This window comes from Sceloporus occidentalis, unplaced genomic scaffold (assembly GCF_023333645.1).
Source record: "Sceloporus occidentalis isolate IW3139 unplaced genomic scaffold, rSceOcc1.0.p SCAF_15, whole genome shotgun sequence".
Classification (NCBI taxonomy): domain Eukaryota; kingdom Metazoa; phylum Chordata; class Lepidosauria; order Squamata; family Phrynosomatidae; genus Sceloporus; species Sceloporus occidentalis.
Genome location: NW_028316995.1, coordinates 9,262,589 through 9,282,075, shown reverse-complemented (window position 1 = coordinate 9,282,075; position 19,487 = coordinate 9,262,589). Strand labels below are relative to the sequence as shown.

Genomic DNA, 19,487 nt, shown 5'->3' with positions numbered 1-19,487 from the left:
TTTACTAAATAACCATCTTAGCTGGTCTTACCCCCTGTGTTTGATGCATCAACTACGATTTGTCCAGCTGATGTGAAACCAGAACTCCCATAAAGCTTCTGTGCTAACCAGCATATCATAGACTAGCCAAGCATCATGGGAGTTGTAGTTCTGCAAGAGCCGGGCTGCTGACTCTTGGCAAAACAGCTGTAGATGCCCAACATGCTTTGTGATTACTTAAAGGTCAGCAGGCAATGCAATAAAGCAGCGAGTTGCCTTAGTAGATTACTTAGACTAGATGCTTCTTTTCGTGTCGTCAAAATTCTGTGTTTCTGAATAAAATGTTTGAAAAGCAATACTTGTTAAACTTAATTCCAGATTAATAACTGATCCTGATTACAAGTCATTAGTAGAAAGTTTATTTGGTGAAAATCTAGAGTAAACAGTACTGCTTTTCGGGGCAGGTAACCAAACAGGATTGTTGGATTGATGCCATCAACAAATCAGTTATTAAATGCAACATATGTATATCTATCTATAGCGTGATACAGTTTCAATAATTAAAAAGCCTTAACCTTGTTTCTCTTTGTTTTGTTTTAGGTAATTTTCCTATTTTTCGGTTTGCTTGTCTTCTTTAGAGCTTAAAGATGGCATCCAAAAAAGATACTGCATCGGATACGCGTTTTAGCCGTGTAACAAAAGACCCTAGATTCTGGGAAATGCCCGAAAAAGACAAGAAGATTAAAATTGATAAGCGTTTCCAATCTATGTTTCACGACAAAAAATTCAACCTGAAATACACTGTGGATAAACGGGGCAGACCAATGAATCATAGCACCAAAGAAGATCTGAAAAGGTTTTATGATCTATCAGACACCGATGAGGATGAAGTTGGAGATGAAGAAACATCTGTAGGGTCCAAAAAGGGGAAAGGAGCAATTAAAGCTAAAGAAAAGAAGAAACAGGAATCTAAACCTAAAGACAAAAGTGATAAAAATAAGCTTGACGAGACTGAAGAAGGCAAGGAAGATAATGACAGCCAAAAATTAAAAGGGAAAGATGGAAAACTAACTAAGGGAAGTGTGAAGGAAAAGGCTGAACATACAATTTCTTCCTCTACAAATAAAAAATCTGAAAAACAAGGGGTTAAAAATCCAGTGCAACAGGAATCCGAGGATGAGGAGTCAGGTTGGTAAAAACAACTTTAATTCCATATATCAATAGTATGTGTCTTAACTTTGGGCACAGATCTGTCTTTTCCCGGGTCTTTGATCAGTTTGGTAGACCTGATTCTGTTTGTTTGGAGAGACACTCAAAGTGAGAAACGCATTGTGTGGAATATAGCACCCAGGAAGAACAATGTTTATACTCCAGACTCCATGTTCCTATAGTTATTGAACAATATTTACACTAGAGTGGCACTTTTAACTAATATCGTATTCGGCCAATCTAGTCTGACCTTCTTCCGTAACATTCCCTAACTCCTTAGATTCTAAGCTCCCCCTAAGCTCCTTACCTCCTGTTTCTCTAAGACAAATTGTTATGTCATTCACTTCTTGGTATGTCCTGTTTAAGCATCGTACAACACTGCGGAATATTATAGCGCTATGTAAAACAATAAATAATGTAACACTCCCCTATAATTAATATTATCATATTATAATAGCCTCTGATTCTGTATGCTTTACAATTTAGCCCATGAGAAATGCTTTCACGTAAATGAATTCTAGATTTGTCAGATTGTCCAGCCATAGAATTTCATAACGCGGTTTAATTTTTTTAAAGCATAAAATTAAGCATTCATGGATTTTATTTGCCAACAGTAAACTGTCAGAAGCCGCTAGCAGGCTTCTGAGGTGATAAGGCCATAGTTAGCTTAAAGGTGATTTTGTTACACAGGCTGGCACTTTTTAATGAAAAGCATTAAGTACCGTGTCCACTTGGATATAAAATATTAATTTATGAGGCTCCAGGAAATAATTTATTTCAGCTGGGATGAAGATGGAATGTGTACCTGAACGGGGTGAGTTGTAGTCACATGCAGATTTTATTGATCACTGTTTCTTATTAGGCAACTCTCAAAATAAATGCAAAACCCAAACAATCTTTTTAAGTCTTTTTTTTTTTTTTTTTTTTTTTTTTTCTTTTTTCTTTAAGCAGGTCTCGAGGATGAGAGTGATGAGGAGAGTGATGAAGACAGTGATGTTTCTGAAGGAAATGATCTAGAAATTGATGAGGATTTGGGTAGTGAAGAGGAAAGTAAATCGGAAGATGACGTTTCAGAGGACGGGAAAGATGATGATGATGAAGAAGAAGAAGAACAACAACAACGTTCTGGAGATGAGAATGAAGAAGAAAGTGATAGTGGCCCTGATCTGGCTAGGGGTAAAGGGAACATTGAAACAAGCTCTGAGGATGAAGATGATGATGCAGATGATGCCCAAGAAAAAGACCTTGAGATTGAGCATGCATGGAGAGAGTTGGACAAAGATGCACCTCGTGGAGACGAGGTAAGAAAAGCAAGGATGGTGTAAATGGGAAGAAATTGCTGGAATACACTCTCATCCTTCATGAAATATGAATTTTGTAACACATAATGTATATGCACCTTGATAGAGTATAGAGGCATTTATTTTCTACGAGTGATAATCCCATTTGATAAAATGTACACTTTGTAGTGGAAGCAGACTGCATCTGTGCATCACTGGGGCCAGGTTATTGGTTTAGTCATCGAGTAAGTAAAAAGGTTTTGACAACTTAAGACACATTTTATAGTCAGGCGCTCTATTAAAGTACCCCGTTAACACTGTGTTAAAGACATAAAGCATCACATTTATTATTATTCTATTTCTTTAACCATCACGTAGTTCTGTGTATTTTTGATTACTGGTTTTCAATACAGTATGTTTGCATTTAGAAAAAATGATTTGCTGTTAACAGAATAGTTCAATTCCTGGTTGTTGAATTTTGTGTAAATGTGTATGTATAGTGTGATACGCTTTGTGTTTACCTTGTAAAGGTTGTTGTTTGTTTTGTTAGCGTCTGGATGATTAATGTGACACTGCTCTCTATAGGTTACCAATCGTTTAGCCGTTTGTAATATGGACTGGGATAGATTGAAGGCCAAGGATCTGCTCGCCCTCTTTAATTCTTTTAAACCGAAAGGAGGTATCGTGTTCTCCGTGAAGGTAATGCAGCCAAAACTATACTGACCTCTTCTTGAGATTGATAATTACGGAGGCTCGTAATCGGGGTTATGCAACAGATTATCAAAGTGATCAAACTGAAAGCAGAGTTATTAGAAAACCTCTTGTTACTTCATGTTGTGTGGGAACTATTAATAGAAATATTAAGGTGCTTTAGAGGCCCCACACCATTCCTCTTGGAGCTGGTCCCGGGACTTTAATAATTGGTGTCAATTACGCCAATGTGGCCACAATTAATTGGGGATTATTCTCAAACTCTCATGTCATAATGGTTCCTGTCATAAAGATACCAAGTTACGTTTCCGTTTTGTTTTTCATGTCTCTGGAAGGAAACTTGTATCCCCCCCACACATGTAGCTGGGGTTTACTTGTTAACAACAACAATCAAAAAAATTGGTGGTTAACATTTAGTTTAGCAGATAAAATAACGAATATCCTTTTCATGTATTCCTGGTAATACAGAAAAATTCTAAAACAGACTCCATTGGTTTAAAATGAGTTCAAGCATAGTTTGTCCCAAAGCATTTTGTATTCATGTCATTGTGATGGGATTAGAAGCATAAACATCCATCTTAACATTGAACATAACTTTTTCTGGTTAGAGGGGGAATTTGTTGTGTTCTTACTGGGTTCATTTTAAATTGTATGTTTTAGAATGTATTCTTAATACCGTTCATGGCCCACGGTTTCTTGCTTTTTATGTGTGTTGTCTTTTTGGGTTTGAACTTTTCAGATCTACCCTTCAGAATATGGCAAGGAGAAGCTGAAGGCCGAGGAGCTTCATGGTCCTCTGGAACTAAAGAACCTTTCAGAAGATGTTACAGATGAACAAGGGTTTGTGATAAATGTATATTTTAAAATCACGTGAAATAACCATAGTTGACAGTCCATTAAACCTTTCATAAATAGCTTCTTCCAAGGCCAGATTAGCCAGCCATATTAAGTATGACTGAGGACACTGGAACTTGATACCATCTGCATAATATAATTTAATGTTCTTGTATGTTTCTTCCCCCTCTGCTGCTAACCTTAGATGGATTTTTAGCTTTTTGGCTCTTCGGTGAGATGATTTGTAGAATTAAAAATGTCCATTATAATGACTACTGCTGGAAATCTATCTAATGTGTTACATTCATGTGTTATGTTACAGCATCAAGCTGTTAAATAGATCCTTGTAAAGGTGAAAGTATGACATCATATGTCTGAAGAAATTAATTATGCAGCTGTTTAACTTAACCTAGATCAGCTATAACCTGCCTTGTGTCTGAGCGCTCTGTATACATATGTATGGCAAGAACGCAACAAACTGTCAGGATGTAGCCAATGTAAACTTGTAGAAGGCGTTGAATCTTTTCATGCGTATTTAGCACTCTATTATTTAACAGTAAGAAGTGTAAGTTTTTTGTGAACAATCTGGGAAATCAAAACAGTTGGATATATAAATCGAGAGCTTTCAAATTTTTAGTTCTCATTAACTTTAAAGTAAACAGTGTGTTCTTGGTTGTGTTGTGTCTGGAAACTTGGTGTTGGTAGATATCAAAAACATTTCAGACAGCAATGACATCGCACACACAGAATGGATGAATGGCAGACTTGTTGCTATATATAAAACTGCTCTGAATAATGCAACTGAAAGGTGCTGCCCTACATACCCTGCGGACTTTTTCTAGTATTAAAGCAAGGGATAAAAATTAACTCTGGACTTCCGAGGACTCCCGGATCCAGCTGATCTGTCCAATAATTGTCCCATCTCTCTTCTTCCTCTCGTCTCCAAGCTGATTGAAATAATTTTCTATACCCAACTATCTAAGTTTCTTGACTCCAACTCCTTACTCGACCATCTTTAATCTGGATTCCATTCTCGACGTTCTACTGAGTCCGCCCTTACTACAGTTACTAATGATCTACTCACTGCTAAATCCAGGAGCCACTACTCCTACTAATCCTACTTTAACTTTCTGTTGCTTTTGACACCATGGACCACCATCTTTTCCTTCAAGGGTTTCATGATCTTGGTCTCCTTGACACTGCTTTATCCTGGTTCATATCCTACCTTTCTCCTAAGAGTGTCTCCCTCTCCAGTAACACTTCCCTTCTCCTCCCTCTCTCACCCAGGGTACCCCAAGGCTCAGTTCTAGGACCCTTTCTGCTCTCTTTACACTACCTTCTCGGCAAACAAATCTCATCCGACCTTTCTTAGTCCCTCTCCTGTATAATACACCCTAACGTCCTTTAGATTGTAAGCTCTTTTGAGCAGAGCCCTTCTCACCTGTTGTTCTTGTATGTCATCTTGTTATGTTATATACTAATTGTTATATCCAGTTTACCTTTTGTACAGTGCTGTGGAATCTGATGGTGCTTTATAAATCAATAAATAATAAATTGTTACCCCATTCCCCCCACATATATATTTTTCAGTAGGGACTATAATTATAGTCAGTCATCTAGTGAGAAGAAAGTGCTATGTTTATCCTACATTTTCCAATTCTGTTAAGTGTTTGCAGATTAAGATAAACAATAAATATGTATTAAAATCCACCAGGTATATATGCCATAAGTAAAGGTATCTTTAATTCCTTTATTTAGGATCTACATAATTAATCCTCCCCACATTCTCTTTTAATTGTGGCTAATAGGTTCACGCAGTGAGTGAGAAAATTGATTCGCTGATGCTGCTTCGGAAACAGATCTCCACTCCTAGGGGTTAAACATTTAAACAAAATCTCTCCAAAACATTACTCTGAACACCTAACCCAAGCTATAGGTCTTTTTAATTAATAAAGCCTTTGATAGTGAGCGTTTATTTTCCTTTCTAGTGCTTGAATACTGAATAATAGTTATCAAAACATGCGTTAACCTTGTGTTGTCATACAGAGTTTTCGCCAAGGAGTGTTAATCCGTACACTTTCTATTTATTTTCTTTAGCGTTTATAAAGAAAAACTGCGTGAATACCAGTTTCAACGGCTGAAGTACTTCTACGCGGTTATTGAATGTGACTCTCCGGAGACCGCCAATAAAATCTACGAAGAGTGTGATGGGCTCGAGTTTGAAAGTAGCTGTTCCTTTGTGGATCTCAGGTAAAGTTGAACTTCTTGATAGTTGGAAGATCTTCTGGTTCATAAATTGAGTTTGGGAGTCCAGGCTGGTAGTTGGCAAAGCTATCCTAGATTCACTAGCCTCCATAAACCTCTCTGCCTTCCACTGTAGAACCACACAGACTTATTTGTGACAAGAATACAAGAATGCAGCATATATCCTATCTAGGATTCTTAAAAATAGCAGTTACGATCAGATTGGAATTCTGTGGTCATATAATGTTTGGATATTTCAATCAAATCCACCCCCACCGCAAAAAGTCAGGCTCTTGTTGAGCCAAAGTATGGCAGAGCATCAATTTCTTAATCCATTCACGGATAACTAATCAAAAGCTTCTCTATTCTTTTCCCAGTTGACATACCTTACCCTTGCTAGCATGCGCAATTAAAAGTCAATTAAAAACCACCTCTTAAGGGAGATCCGAAATTAGTTTTGTGTGTGCTTAATAGTAAAAGGGCTGCTGTAATGGAAACATTTGTGCGTGTGAAGTTTGTGTAGTTCAAGGCGTGTCAGTCAATTCTAAAAGAAACAAACACCGCTAATAGAGCTTTTACGCCGATAATGTTTGGGAAGATTGATGTGTGTGCGCTTGTTCTCTGCAGGTTTATACCCGATGATGTGCAATTTCATGATGAACCAAAAGATTCCGCTGTAGATGTGGATCTGGCTTCTTACAAACCTAAATTGTTTACGTCGACAGCCCTGTCAACATCTAAAAAGGTAATTTCTGCCAAATTAGGGAGTGTAACTGCAGGTTACCCTAGTTTTCCTGCTCACCCAATGAAATCACCATATTGTATTTGAAGACAAAATAAATCTTGTCGGAGGTGTCGGTGCTTTGTGTATTTTTTTTTTTTTTTTTTTAATTCTTTCATGCTCTTTTCAGCAGTCGTGGTTTAGAAAAGTTCGATTTCTTACTGTCACTTAATAACAAAGAAATAAGACTTTGCCTTCTCATTTAATACATTCTTTAGTCCAGGGGCGTCCAACGTGCGGCCCTCCAGCTGCTGCAGGACTACATCTCTCATACGCTTCAGCCAGCTCTGATGTAGTCCTGCAGCAGCTCGAGGGCTGCACGTTGGACGCCCCTCCTTTAGTCACATGGAACGCAAGGTTGACTGCTAAACCTGTAAAATAAAGAAAAGTAATATCCTTTAAAACGAGGAATAATCGGAATTTGAGTAATAATTTTACATACAGATTTAATACTTGGTTGGATGAGTCTGCCATGCGTTTAAAACAAAATTCTAAATAACAAAGTACTACACGGGTTTGCAATTACCCAGGTGCCAGATACAACAAAGCCAAAACCTCTTTCACTCACCAATTCTTCACCCCACGGTAGTCCAGGCATTTGACAGAAACCATACTGGTGCCGACGGGTACTCGGTGTAGATAACTAACGCTCTATATGGTTGCTTCTAATGTCGTTGTTGAAGTACAAATGACTGAATTAAAAATAAAAGACTGAAGCAAAAAAAAAAAGGCTTAAAAGTATTCTCTAAGTTTGCCAATACTGGAATGTCTTGCTTGTTAGAATGATGTCAAGGACTTTATATTTTATATATTGTATTAATCATTTATTTATGGGACCGGCCTGGTGACAACACAGTGAAAATGTTTTAGGAAAAGCTCTTTTTTCTTGTATTGATTTTGCTGCTACTTATCGCAAAAGATCTGAAACGGAAGTATGACGACCGTACGTTTGCTCTTTTGTACTAAAGGTGGAACTTACCTGGGATGAGACGGACCACGAGAGAATCACAACTCTGAACCGTCCGTTTAAGAAAAATGAGATTCTTGATATGGATTTCCAGGCCTACCTAGCTTCCTCCAGTGAAGAAGAGGCTGAGGAGGAATGCGCTCCAGGTACATCTTATCTCTTCCTGCGTCTTGTAGGAGTTTCATAGCAAAGTAATAGAAATAACATTTGTATGCACCATAATAGCAATCTGCACCTCCAGAGCTAAAGGAAATTGCCCTTATAATGGCGTTTCACCTTTCAAGTAAGTGCATCTATAAAGACGCCCTAATTTTTACTTTTTTGTCCACTTTTAATTCTACATTTTCATGTTAAAAAAAAAAATAAAAAAATAAAAAAAGCCATTCAAGCTGCAACTGTGGGTAGTATACGCGAATGACGATAAATTCCACTGTATGGTGCCTCTGATGCTGTTAAGCAATGGGGTATTTACAGCATACAGCAATGTACATGTTCATGTTCTCTCTAACTTATTGCTCGGTTGTTTCTTGGTTGTTCCACTGCCAAAACAGATGGCTTTCCTCCCCTACAACTGTATCCAGTAAATTATAATTAAGTGTGTAAAAGCTGAAAACATCTTTTTCTTCCCCACAAGGCTCTACATTGCTCTATGATTTTTCCTGGTGTCTTTGCCCTGCACAGCATGATGTAAATATCTAATTCTCTGCTAACTTCATACTGGATAAAGAAAGTATTGGGATATTTTTATTATTATATGAGCTTGATTTATATTCTATTAATTTGAAGCAAAAAGATATGAGGAGGGGTTGTATTTATTTGTTCTCTGCTTGCACATTGACATCTATGCTACTAGGATCTAATCGTTGGCAGAGATGCATTAAAGGGTTTTTGTTTTTATTATTCTATGGCTTTCATCTTGGTTACATTTTCTTTTTTTGGATGCTTTTTCCCCAATCCTCTTGATTTATATTTTTAGACACTGAGGCGCCCGCAGGGAACGAGGACACAAAATCTAAGAAAAGTATAAAGGATGATGAAGAACAGATTGCTCGTTACAGGGAACTCCTCAAAGGCATCCAAGAGAAAGACAAGAAGAGGGACAATGAGATGGAAATGGAAGTAAAGTGGGTCCCAGGTACCTCGTTTTATTCTGCTGAAGCAGCTTTATTATATTACACAGGGCACATTGAAGGACATTATCTTACCTTTAAGCGTATGTCGTTTTTATTGCACTGGGCTGAATTTAGGGGAACCGTTGCCTATATAGCATTTAGCAGCACATACATCCATTCATTAAAGCCATTTATCACTTTAGATTTCTAACTTTTTCAGTGTAGGAGTTTTGGAAGTGTTTGTTCTGGGAAAGCAGAGTCCAATATCAATAAATTATAATTTTCAAATACGTTGCAAATTCCTCATTTAATTTGTAAATGTCCATTGTAAAGGAGCTTAGCTCCCCAATATCCAGTTCTGAACAAAATGTAAATACATGTAAGGTAGGTTAACCATCTTTCATCTGAATTTGATTTAACAAGCCAATAAAGTTTTTAAATATGACTTTGACTTCCCTGGAAGAAGACAGAGTCATTTTAACGTACTGCAAAAAGAGGACCTCTGAGGTCCTGAAATCTTATTCTGTGTTGGCCCATTCCAAGGTATCACAATCCATTAAAGGCTCCATTTTTTTAATACAGTAATATGCAATTTCCTGCGAGAGTTTTGAGTAAAGGTAGCGAGCGCTCGGATACGGTTTCTCCTGCAGCAGTTGACTGTCGGTGACCAGTTTTCTTTCTGTTGTTTTTGTTGTCATTTGGCTCTATTTACCGATTTGTTGGGTAGTGCTTCTGTATGCACACGATATCTTTACAATGCATTTGGGGAAAGCCATAAGGAAACTCTTTTAGCGAATCGTACTAACTGCTAAATTAAGCGATTCAGATCTTCGTACGGCTCTGAAAGAATCCTCTGCGATGGTGTCATGCCGTGCATTACCACAGAGAGTCAGTGTAAAGCCACGAAGTCTGTACTGAACACAGAGTATTTAGACAGACGAGGCCTCCTCAATTATAGCCACTTATGGTTAATATCAGTACTTCCATGTGCTTTCTTGCTAGCCTGACAATTTTTAGAAGCCAGCTAAGGAGTTGTGATTAGGCGATAAATTGTAGACCTTGGCAATTGTAAATATATTCCTTGCAGGAATAACTTGTTTAATAATCCATGGTGAATCCAATATGTTTGAATATTTATCTCCCCTGTAAATACTTAAGTGAATACAACCTTAGAGAAGGTGCACACTCCGCACACCTAGATTTCCTTTGTGTAAAAGAGACGTGTATTACACGTGTGTATGTAATAAAAGATGTTATTATAGTAGATAATATCCGGCCACCGTCTCAGTGTTGCGATATACCACCCCTTTCTGAAAATATGATCCACGGAATGTGTTAGAAAACTCCGAATTCAGTCTCTGTGTTCACTGCTGACTTCGGGAACAGCGTGTTATTTAGTTGACTAATTTGTTGCCTCTGATAATCGGTTAGGGTCAGAGAGCGTTTCAGAGCGCTGTGTCTGGAAGCCAACGATAATACCGATCTCTGCTCTGGATTACAACGGGTTATAGAGCTGACATTTTGAGAAAGACCAGAATAGGAGTGAGCCCATTACCAGGTATTAGCGAAGTAACTTGGAGAGCGCGGACTCTCATGGCCGGTTTCCTTGTACAATATGCAGTATTTTTAAGATTGTTTGGAGTCTCGGCAAGCGCGTTCTCTGGGATAAGCAGATTTTGTGCATATTAAATCACACCATTTTTCTGCTGACGGTTTAGTTAACAGCTCCACTTGGTTGCAGAAATGCATTGCCTAAGCACATTTCTAAAGAATATTTTAAATGTTTTTGAAGGATTTGTTGGTTGGAATAAGAGAATTTGGGCTCAGGATTTTCTTTTATAAGGTGTTTCTGGTTTCTATAAAGAAGTCTTGCTTATGACTTTGTTTCCCTAAATCTATTTAGCCCGAATGGGAAATATTTGTCTTTTATATATCTCGCTATACAATATTCCAGGATACTCGCTCGTTGTATCTGAGGTTTAGCCAAATAATTCAGCCCTTAATACTTCTGGCAATCTCTTAATCTCCCCGTACTATTCATTAGGGGTGGTAATGTGGATTCTTAGAAGCTGATATAGGGAAGGCTGTGATCTGAAGTTAAGGACCATACATAGAGTCCTGTTTAAATACCGCTAGCAGGGTTAAGTGTGGAGATGCGATCTAACAAAGCCTTGTCTGTTTCTAATGATCTCTGCTAGTCCTTGTCCGTACAGAGCCTCCTCCGGTTACCACACATGTATTCTAGCGTTTGTGTACTATGTAACGGCATGCTTTTTGTTCCTAGTATTTCATGAAGTTGTGACAGTTCTTGCAGTGCCCGCTTTCTTGATCTTTTTTCACTGTTAATGGCCTAAATATTGATATGTAACTTGAGCTACATGTGAAGTTTAGGCTTGAAGTCCGTTATTATCTTTTATTTTTCATAGTGCCAATTATTTCCGCAGTGCTTGTTACAGTCCATACTTTCTAATAGAACTGACCGACTAAGACAAACCCATTCGTTAAGCGGGCTCTGCTTACAAACTAGACCTCCTGTAAATCTGTCAATCAGCTCTGTTGCTGTATTTTTGTTATCGCCTTACAGGGGCCCTAGAAGTAAGATGTTAAGTTGATAAATTTAGTTTAACAAAGTGATGACGTCTTTTGATTAGTTTCGCAGCCAGTCGGTACATCCACTTACATGACACCCAAATGAATACGTTTTAGAGCTTGAAGTTCCGTGGGCTTGAGCTTGACTTTGTAACTCACATCCTTAACCGGGTCCTAAAATAAACTGGATAATGCTGGATTTCCCTGCCTCACAGCTATGGTCTGCGTGTAAAGTTTTTGGTTAATATATCTTGAGTTATGAAGACTTTGGGAATGTGATAGCGGTCACCATGAACTCAAAACCAGCTTCACCCCCTTGGGAACCGCGTTTTAAGCATTAGAAGGAATGCTATTATTCTGAGAATAGCGCACTAACTCTACTCGAACCTTTCCCCTGCTGTTGACATGGCAGGAAATGCTAATTTAATCACTTTTTTTTTCTGGAGAACATGGCTGATAAAAGGACACCACGTAGACTGGGGTTTAAGTCATGGTCTGATAATTACATCTCCCAATGGGAGGATGAAAGTTCCTCTGGAACACTTTGATCTGTCATTCTGCATGGCTGCTAAATGTAAAATCATAATTCTAAGTAATACGATAAGACTGAACAAATAGGTCATAATTTGTTTCATTTAAGGATTTTAGGAACATGCCATTAAGTTCCTTTTGTAAAAAGTATAATGCGAGTGCAATATGCTAAACGATGTGTACATTCTGTGGTTCTTTCCCCCCCCCCCCCCCCCGAATCACTAGACCTACATTATTTGTAGTAAAGCTGCAAGCTTTCCTTAAAGTTGGGTTAGTAACGTGTAATGATATTTGTTGAAAGTGGCGCAAAACCAGCGTCGTCCTTCACTGCACCAGGACTAGCATTAGTTACGATATGCGACTGGCTGAAGTTAGAGACAACAGGCAGGATCTTTAAGTAAAATATAATAATTCTGATAACTGTGTTTTTAATAAATAGTAGCAGGGGTATGAGCTTTTCATCTTTGGAGTCAGATTTGCCCCTTTTATGCGACCCAATACAGTGTGTGGACAAAAAACCCGTGAAGAGCAGATGTCGTGAGTTCCAACTTTAAAGGCCCCAAGATCTGGGGTTCTAGGATATTTTATGAGTAGCTGCCACATCCCAGATTATTCTTAATTCTATCTGTTTTATTAGGTATGGTGGTTCAAATGCAGTCGTTACTGTGTGGTCATGGCAAATAAGGGGACATTTGCATTCATTTCAGCATGGGAACAGCTTACCTGTCTTTCCATAAATAAAGAAAAACTTTTAGATATGTAGAATATGATGCCATATGGATTTGGCCCATCTAGTCTGCCCCTTTTATTCCTGCTGTAAAGGCTAAAATCTTAATTAGTCCTTGGTCTTGGTAAAGTTACATTGCAATTCTAAGCCCCTGACCCTGTCATTTTACATTTAAAAGGATGATACATGTTAAAACAAGTCATAAACTTCTCTCATTCACAGTATGTACTGAGACATAAATTGAACAGCCTAAGCTTTAGCTTCTTGTGAAAAGCGTTTACTCCTAGATTTTTAACGTGAACAAAGACTTTTGACGACTTATGAGCTGGAAGTAATTATATGTAAGCAGAAATGGCCCTTTATTCCAATAAAATAATGGTGCTTAATATGATGGTGGCTTTTCATTTTTTAAAAAGCACCCACATTTTTATACACGTGGGTAACAAAAGTAATTCTGTTGTAAAGATCAATAACTATAGTACAGAGTGTAATAATGAAGTATAGTATAATATGTAATACTAGCCCTCCGCTGCTATGCAGTATGAAGAGTAATACCTCTTTGAACAAATAAGTAGCAGTATTCATGGCTCATTAATTAAAGTGCTTTATTATATGTCATATTTGTGTGTTTGGTGCGTAACATGGAAGTCGTTACATTTTGTCATTATTGTTGCACAGGTCTTAAAGAAAACGCTGAGAAAATGATTAAAGACAAGTTAGAGGGTAAGGACAAGCTAACGCCGTGGGAGAGGTACCTGCAGAAACAGAAAGACAAAAGGAAAATGAAGAAGAGGAAAAAGGTAACTTTGCATTTTGTGTTTGCTTTTTGTACATAGAAAGATGTGACCCATCTGGTCCAACAACAAAATGGAAGCCTAAACCCCATTACTATACTCTAGTTACTGATTATTGCAGATGTAAAAATTTAATGTTTACTGATTTTTTGGTTCGCCATAAACCATTGTTTTAGTGAAATTGGGTCTTTGGTTCTATGCTGTTTAGGACGCCGGAATTGTGTACCCCGTAAGGGTTAACATAAGCTGCCAAGTTGTAACAGGTCCCAGAAGAAGACATAAGCCATACAGCTGCGCCTGTATATGTTTCTGAAGCCTGCCACGAGTTTTCATGTTGTCCTGGCGGTGGAACTGAACATCAATCACAAACATATGTGACGGAGTGAAAAATAAGCACGCTTGTGCTGTAGCCGTGCGGCGCTTTCATCCTTGTTTTTGTTATGTTTTGGAATGTTGGAGCGGCCTCCGAATACTCGTCTGTGTCTGTGAACGCATCACGAGATCTTGAAACGCTGATCCAGGCCATGGCCAGCAAAATCCATACAATTATTCCAATGGTTTCTTTTAATTGCTCCAGATTAGTTGGCTGAAAATAACCCTGATAGTAATTGTTAACTTAATGTACTAGTAATCACAGGCTCCAGTTGCAAATGCTGCAATCAGTTTGAATTACATTCTTTTATTTATTCTTAATTGCCTTGGTATTGTACGCAGCTCATTGCCAGAGTCAAGGCTTTGTAGTCTTCATGTGGGTTCAACAGGTCAAGTGATTGTGACCTTCCCTTTTAAACGGTGGTGGTTTCTTTCCCAGGCTAATACAGAAGAAGAGGAATCCAATGAAGAGGAGGAAGTTCCTTCTGATGTTGACTTTAATGATCCATACTTTTCTGAAGAGCTCAAGAAGCCAGGTGCTCAATTATCAACATATAACCATATATTATACTGTGCAAAATACATACTTATTATTTATTATTATTATTATTATTATTATTATATGTAACTTTACAACTTTTGTGTAAATAGGTGAAGTACATACAAGAAAATGTTTGGTTAGATAGACTCAAGGGAGTTGGGGGAATTGGAGTTGAGAGGTGAAGTCATTGGGGGGGTCACCAAACTGAGACTATGGCTTGTGAAAAGTATTCAAGGTGTTCGTAGTGAAGCCTAGTAATCAGCCACGTTGTAATGTATTATATGGGTATCCTTGTGCTTGCACACAGAGCGATTGATGGTTTATTTAGTGCTTTGTACATATGTGCAATGTTCATGCTCTATCCTGTTTCAGGTCTGAAGAATAAATCTACATCTGCTAAGAAAGAAGGAGAGCAGTCCTCTTCAGAAGATGAGGCTGAGAACGAGAAACAGCAGGTAAAGGAAAGCTTCCTATGTGTCCTGATGGCCAATAACACAGCCCCTTTCCAAGCTTAGCAGACGTCTTCTGAACATGGTATCCTATATATCGCTACATTGCAAATATATATTAAGGGAAACTATATTTCATTTTGAGATCCCTTTTTATAATCTGTTTGTAAGCTGATATTCTTTTATGATTCCTCCTGAATCACCAGAGCTTAATACCTTAAAATGTTGGTGTAATTGACTATCCAACAAGCTCCCATTTTTTTCATGGATCTTTTGGCTGCAGTACCAAGCAGGTGTTAGGATGACTGTAGTTTTAATTTATATTTCTGCCACTGTTTATATTAATACTGGGAAATTCACTTTCTATAGCCATTTCTTAACATAACCATTTGGATTTAATTGCTCTGTCCATCAGATTTTACCAAACTACTGCGTTAGTCACTGATGTTGTTATTGGAGTTGATGCCTTAGGCCTGACCAGGGTCAGTGTATCAAACCACCCGCCAGACTTATCATATGGCCTTTAGTGTTCTCTTCTGGTATTCGTTATGCAGAACACTGGGATATGACATATCCTGACACGCCGAATTAGGTTATATTAAAACGTTACTAGAGAGGTCTACACTGACTAGTAGGGTGATCAACCCCTATTAAAGTTCCCCTATGACTAAGCGGGAACACGCCACCGACCTACCTGCTTCTACCCTGAATCAAGTTGACTATTAAAAGGCATAGAACCTCTGTAACCGAAAACCCAACTACATCTGAAATAAACATTAATCTATCGTATTCTATGATTGACGGCATCTTCCTGGGTAAAGTAGTCTCTATAACCTGGAAAAAATAAAGTCATGGAACTAAGCGAAATATATTTCTTTGCTTTATAATCCTGGAACGGTAAATTCAAATATTTTCCTTGAATTGTTAAGTGAAATGCCTGTGGATTGGCAGCTATGTCAGAAACCACCACAGTGTGTAATGTTATATTACATGGTTTGTTTCAAACTGCTAAACACATGACACAAGGTTTAAATGTTCACTTACTTAGTCGGACACCTTTTTGTCTGTCCTGGCGTTTTTCTTATTTGCTTGAGAATGTTTCCTCTAAAAGTTGATTAAGTTACAGCTTTAAAGAAACCAGTTGTTTTTTATGTAAATTGACATATTTCATGGTGCCGTTATTTTCCCTTTACGTATCCATACATAATGTAAGTAGTAATATAGTAGTACTGTGTAGATGCTGACTGCAGAAAAGAACCAGTTGGCCCATCCACTTCATTGACTTTACTTTTTTAAGATAATTTGTGCAGATCCCAGGCTTTCTTGAATTTTTTTTACTACGTACTGCTTCTTACCATCCTCAGACTTCCACTCTTTAAATTCAAAGCATGACCTCTAGTTCTAGTCCTTTGTTATATTACTACGTGCTTCCTTGCTGAGTTTTATTGAATCATTTGGGATGCAACATAAAGTACCTGTGTCTCTCCAGAAATACATCAGTGCGACTTGTACTGCTTCTTCCTCGCATGCGATGTCATACCCCGGTTCTACCGCTCAGAGAGCTCGGCAAAAAAAAGAGCCGCTAATGGCTACAGCTATGTCGCGTTTCTTTGATCAGTGATCGCAGGCTGATACTGTAGGGCTGGGACGAGGGTCCCACTTACTTTAGCTAAACACAGTCTAGGAGAAAAAAATGCATTAAAAAAATGCATTTAAATGTTGGGTAATATCAAAGCAGTATATTAAGTGCAATATATTAATATGCCGAATTTTTTTTTTTTTTTTTTGTGTACAGGAAGCAACTAGGTGTAATATAAAGGAAATGTGTCCCATGTTAACTGTCTGCCCTGTTTCAATACACCAATTTTTGGAGGTCCTTAGAATGAGTGCCTTAAAATGACAGTAAACTTTATTTTATATGAAAAGTAAGATTTGCGTAATGGTAATCTCAACAAAAAAAAAGTATCAATTGTGCAAACCTTAAATCACATAATGTTTTCCTTAATTGTGAAAGTTACTTTGCCCCAACGTTTTGGGACTCACCCTGTGATCTGAAATCATGGAGCAAATATCTGTTTGTTGTAACTATTCATGACGGCTTACACAGGATCCTGCACTGCAGCCATTTGACAATAAGGAATTAAAGGATTTATTTACAGTAAAAACAAACTTTCCATTTCAGATGGCAATATCATTTAGTTTTGGTTGTATAGGCAGGATTGCGTTTGCACTTACTCTGTGTGATGTGTTCCAGGCTGAAATGGCTCTGCTTATGATGGACGACGTGGAAGATGATCGCAAGCATTTCAACTATGATAAGATTGTGGAGCACCAAAACCTGACTAAAAAGAAGAAGAAACAACTTAAGAAAAAGGAGCAATTATTGGAAGATGATTTCCAAGTAAGGATGTGTTTATATGTCTGGGCTGGGCACGGTGAAGCTCTTATTCTAGGCACCAAACTTTCCAGGTGAATCGGATGCTTCTGATGGACACTGATATGCCGTTCATATGAAGCAACTCTGAAAATGCTCAGTTTATTTGATCCTAGAGTACGCCAGATGCCAAAGGACCCTGCACAGAATATATTATATACATTGTGATCATTTGCAGGATTTACCATATGCAGACCCAACCAGTCCATCCACTGGCTTAGCTAATACTGCTATTACAGACTTTTAAAATGCAGTTTCATTCATTTTAGTAGCCAGCCTTCTGTTGCTGTTCAAGATACAGTCACAATTAATACAATTTGTATATGTATATTTGTAGACAAATTCAGGGAATTTTTCATTAAACCCCTTAGCATATGTTAACATTTCTAAGAACCCTTCATAAAAGACACTACTTATTGCGTGCTCCGTCTGTGGTTGGTGTCTATATCTTGTTAAGAGACTTGGATCGGTTAAATAAAACCCGTATGAATTCAAAGAGTCGGCTCATTAGCGTTTGAGGTGGATTGATTTGACTTTATTGCAGCATTTTTCAATAAGGAAAAAAATGCCATTGTCTAAACTTTGTGTTCCATTCTTTCTGCAAAATACCACGTGATTTCTTTGTAGTTGGGCATAGTAATTTCTGTAATTCCTGAAGAAACTTAATGGGGATGTCATAAGAAATCCCACTGTTTAAAGTTTTCATTTTCCATCCATCTGTTTTGATTATATCTGTATTCTGCCTGCAGAAAAAAAGTAAAATGTTAAGTCTAGAATGTCAACTACCAGAGGAATGAACACGTTAGAAAGCATTGGGGTGCACAGAAATAAACCCCCAAATAAGCCCCATCCAGTATGTGTGTGTGTGTGTGTGTGTGTGTATGTGTATATATATATATATATATATATATAATATATGATAAACCCATATACAATATTTAACAAGGTATATAATTCTTTATATTGCAAATGTTTCTTTGCCTAGCTATTGTAGTTCCTAAGCACTATTTGGGGAAAAGACAATACAGAAAGGTTTATCCCCTAATAGAAATGAGTTTCTTCTGCAATAGGAGCCTGGCTTAACCTGCATAATGCATAGTTAAAGCAGCACCTCACAGATTGAACCATGCATCATGCAGGGCCAGCTAAGTAGCCACTCAGTGCTGGTTTCGTGTATAACTTCTGCAATGGAGGTGATTGATATAGTATGTATCCCTCCTTGCATACTGTTCAACAGGTTTGTTCAGTCTACTTTGAAAAGTTACCGTCTCACTCACAGAAAGTTTATTAAATATATTGATATAGAATACATAAGCCCAATGTATTTGTTTTGCATTTTTTATATTCTTTATAGCATATGTGTGTATTTTAATAAACTTTGTTTTTTTAGATTGATGTTGAAGACACAAGGTTCCAAGCTCTGTATACATCGCACCTGTACAATGTAGATCCTTCAGATCCCGGTTTTAAGAAAACCAAAGCTATGGAGAGAGTTATTGAAGAAAAAGCTAGAAGACGAGAACAAAAACCATCAAGCCATGCAGCGGCGGTAAAGGCACAGGAAACCAAACTGGAAAACGTTCAGCAGAAAGGGACGTCTGCTGTGAAAACCACAGACCCAGCTCTGTCCATGCTCCTGAAATCCGTCAAGAACAAAACTCAGCAGTTTCAAGCTTCAAAAAAGCAAAAAACAAAATAGCTGCTTTACATCTCTGTGCTAATCATGGCAGCACATTTTGCTCCACTCTTGTCCTCAATCTTGTAAAGCATCGGTTTTATGCTGTGGATATTCCATGAGCTCCAGTCCCAATGCACCAAATCTGATGAACAGCACATACATGAATTTTGTGTATATAACTATACAAAAAATAAAATATTTGACATTTTTAACAAGATGCTCTTGTAGATGAAATATGTGTTCTTATTACATAAG

The 19,487-nt window shown here is 37.8% G+C and overlaps 1 protein-coding gene across 1 annotated transcript; it reads left to right on the top strand.

Annotated features, from left to right (window-relative positions):
• Nucleotides 1–626: 626 nt before the first annotated feature.
• LOC149303220 (ESF1 homolog) lies at nucleotides 627–19,253 on the top strand. Its single transcript, XM_089481630.1, has 13 exons — nucleotides 627–1,167; nucleotides 2,137–2,489; nucleotides 3,054–3,167; nucleotides 3,919–4,019; nucleotides 6,111–6,263; nucleotides 6,885–7,002; nucleotides 8,007–8,151; nucleotides 8,982–9,140; nucleotides 13,643–13,764; nucleotides 14,570–14,666; nucleotides 15,044–15,126; nucleotides 17,375–17,521; nucleotides 18,945–19,253. Exons 1-13 carry the CDS (start codon nucleotides 627–629, stop codon nucleotides 19,251–19,253), a joined length of 2,442 nt encoding a protein of 813 aa, XP_089337756.1.
• The last annotated feature ends 234 nt before the right edge of the window (nucleotides 19,254–19,487 follow it).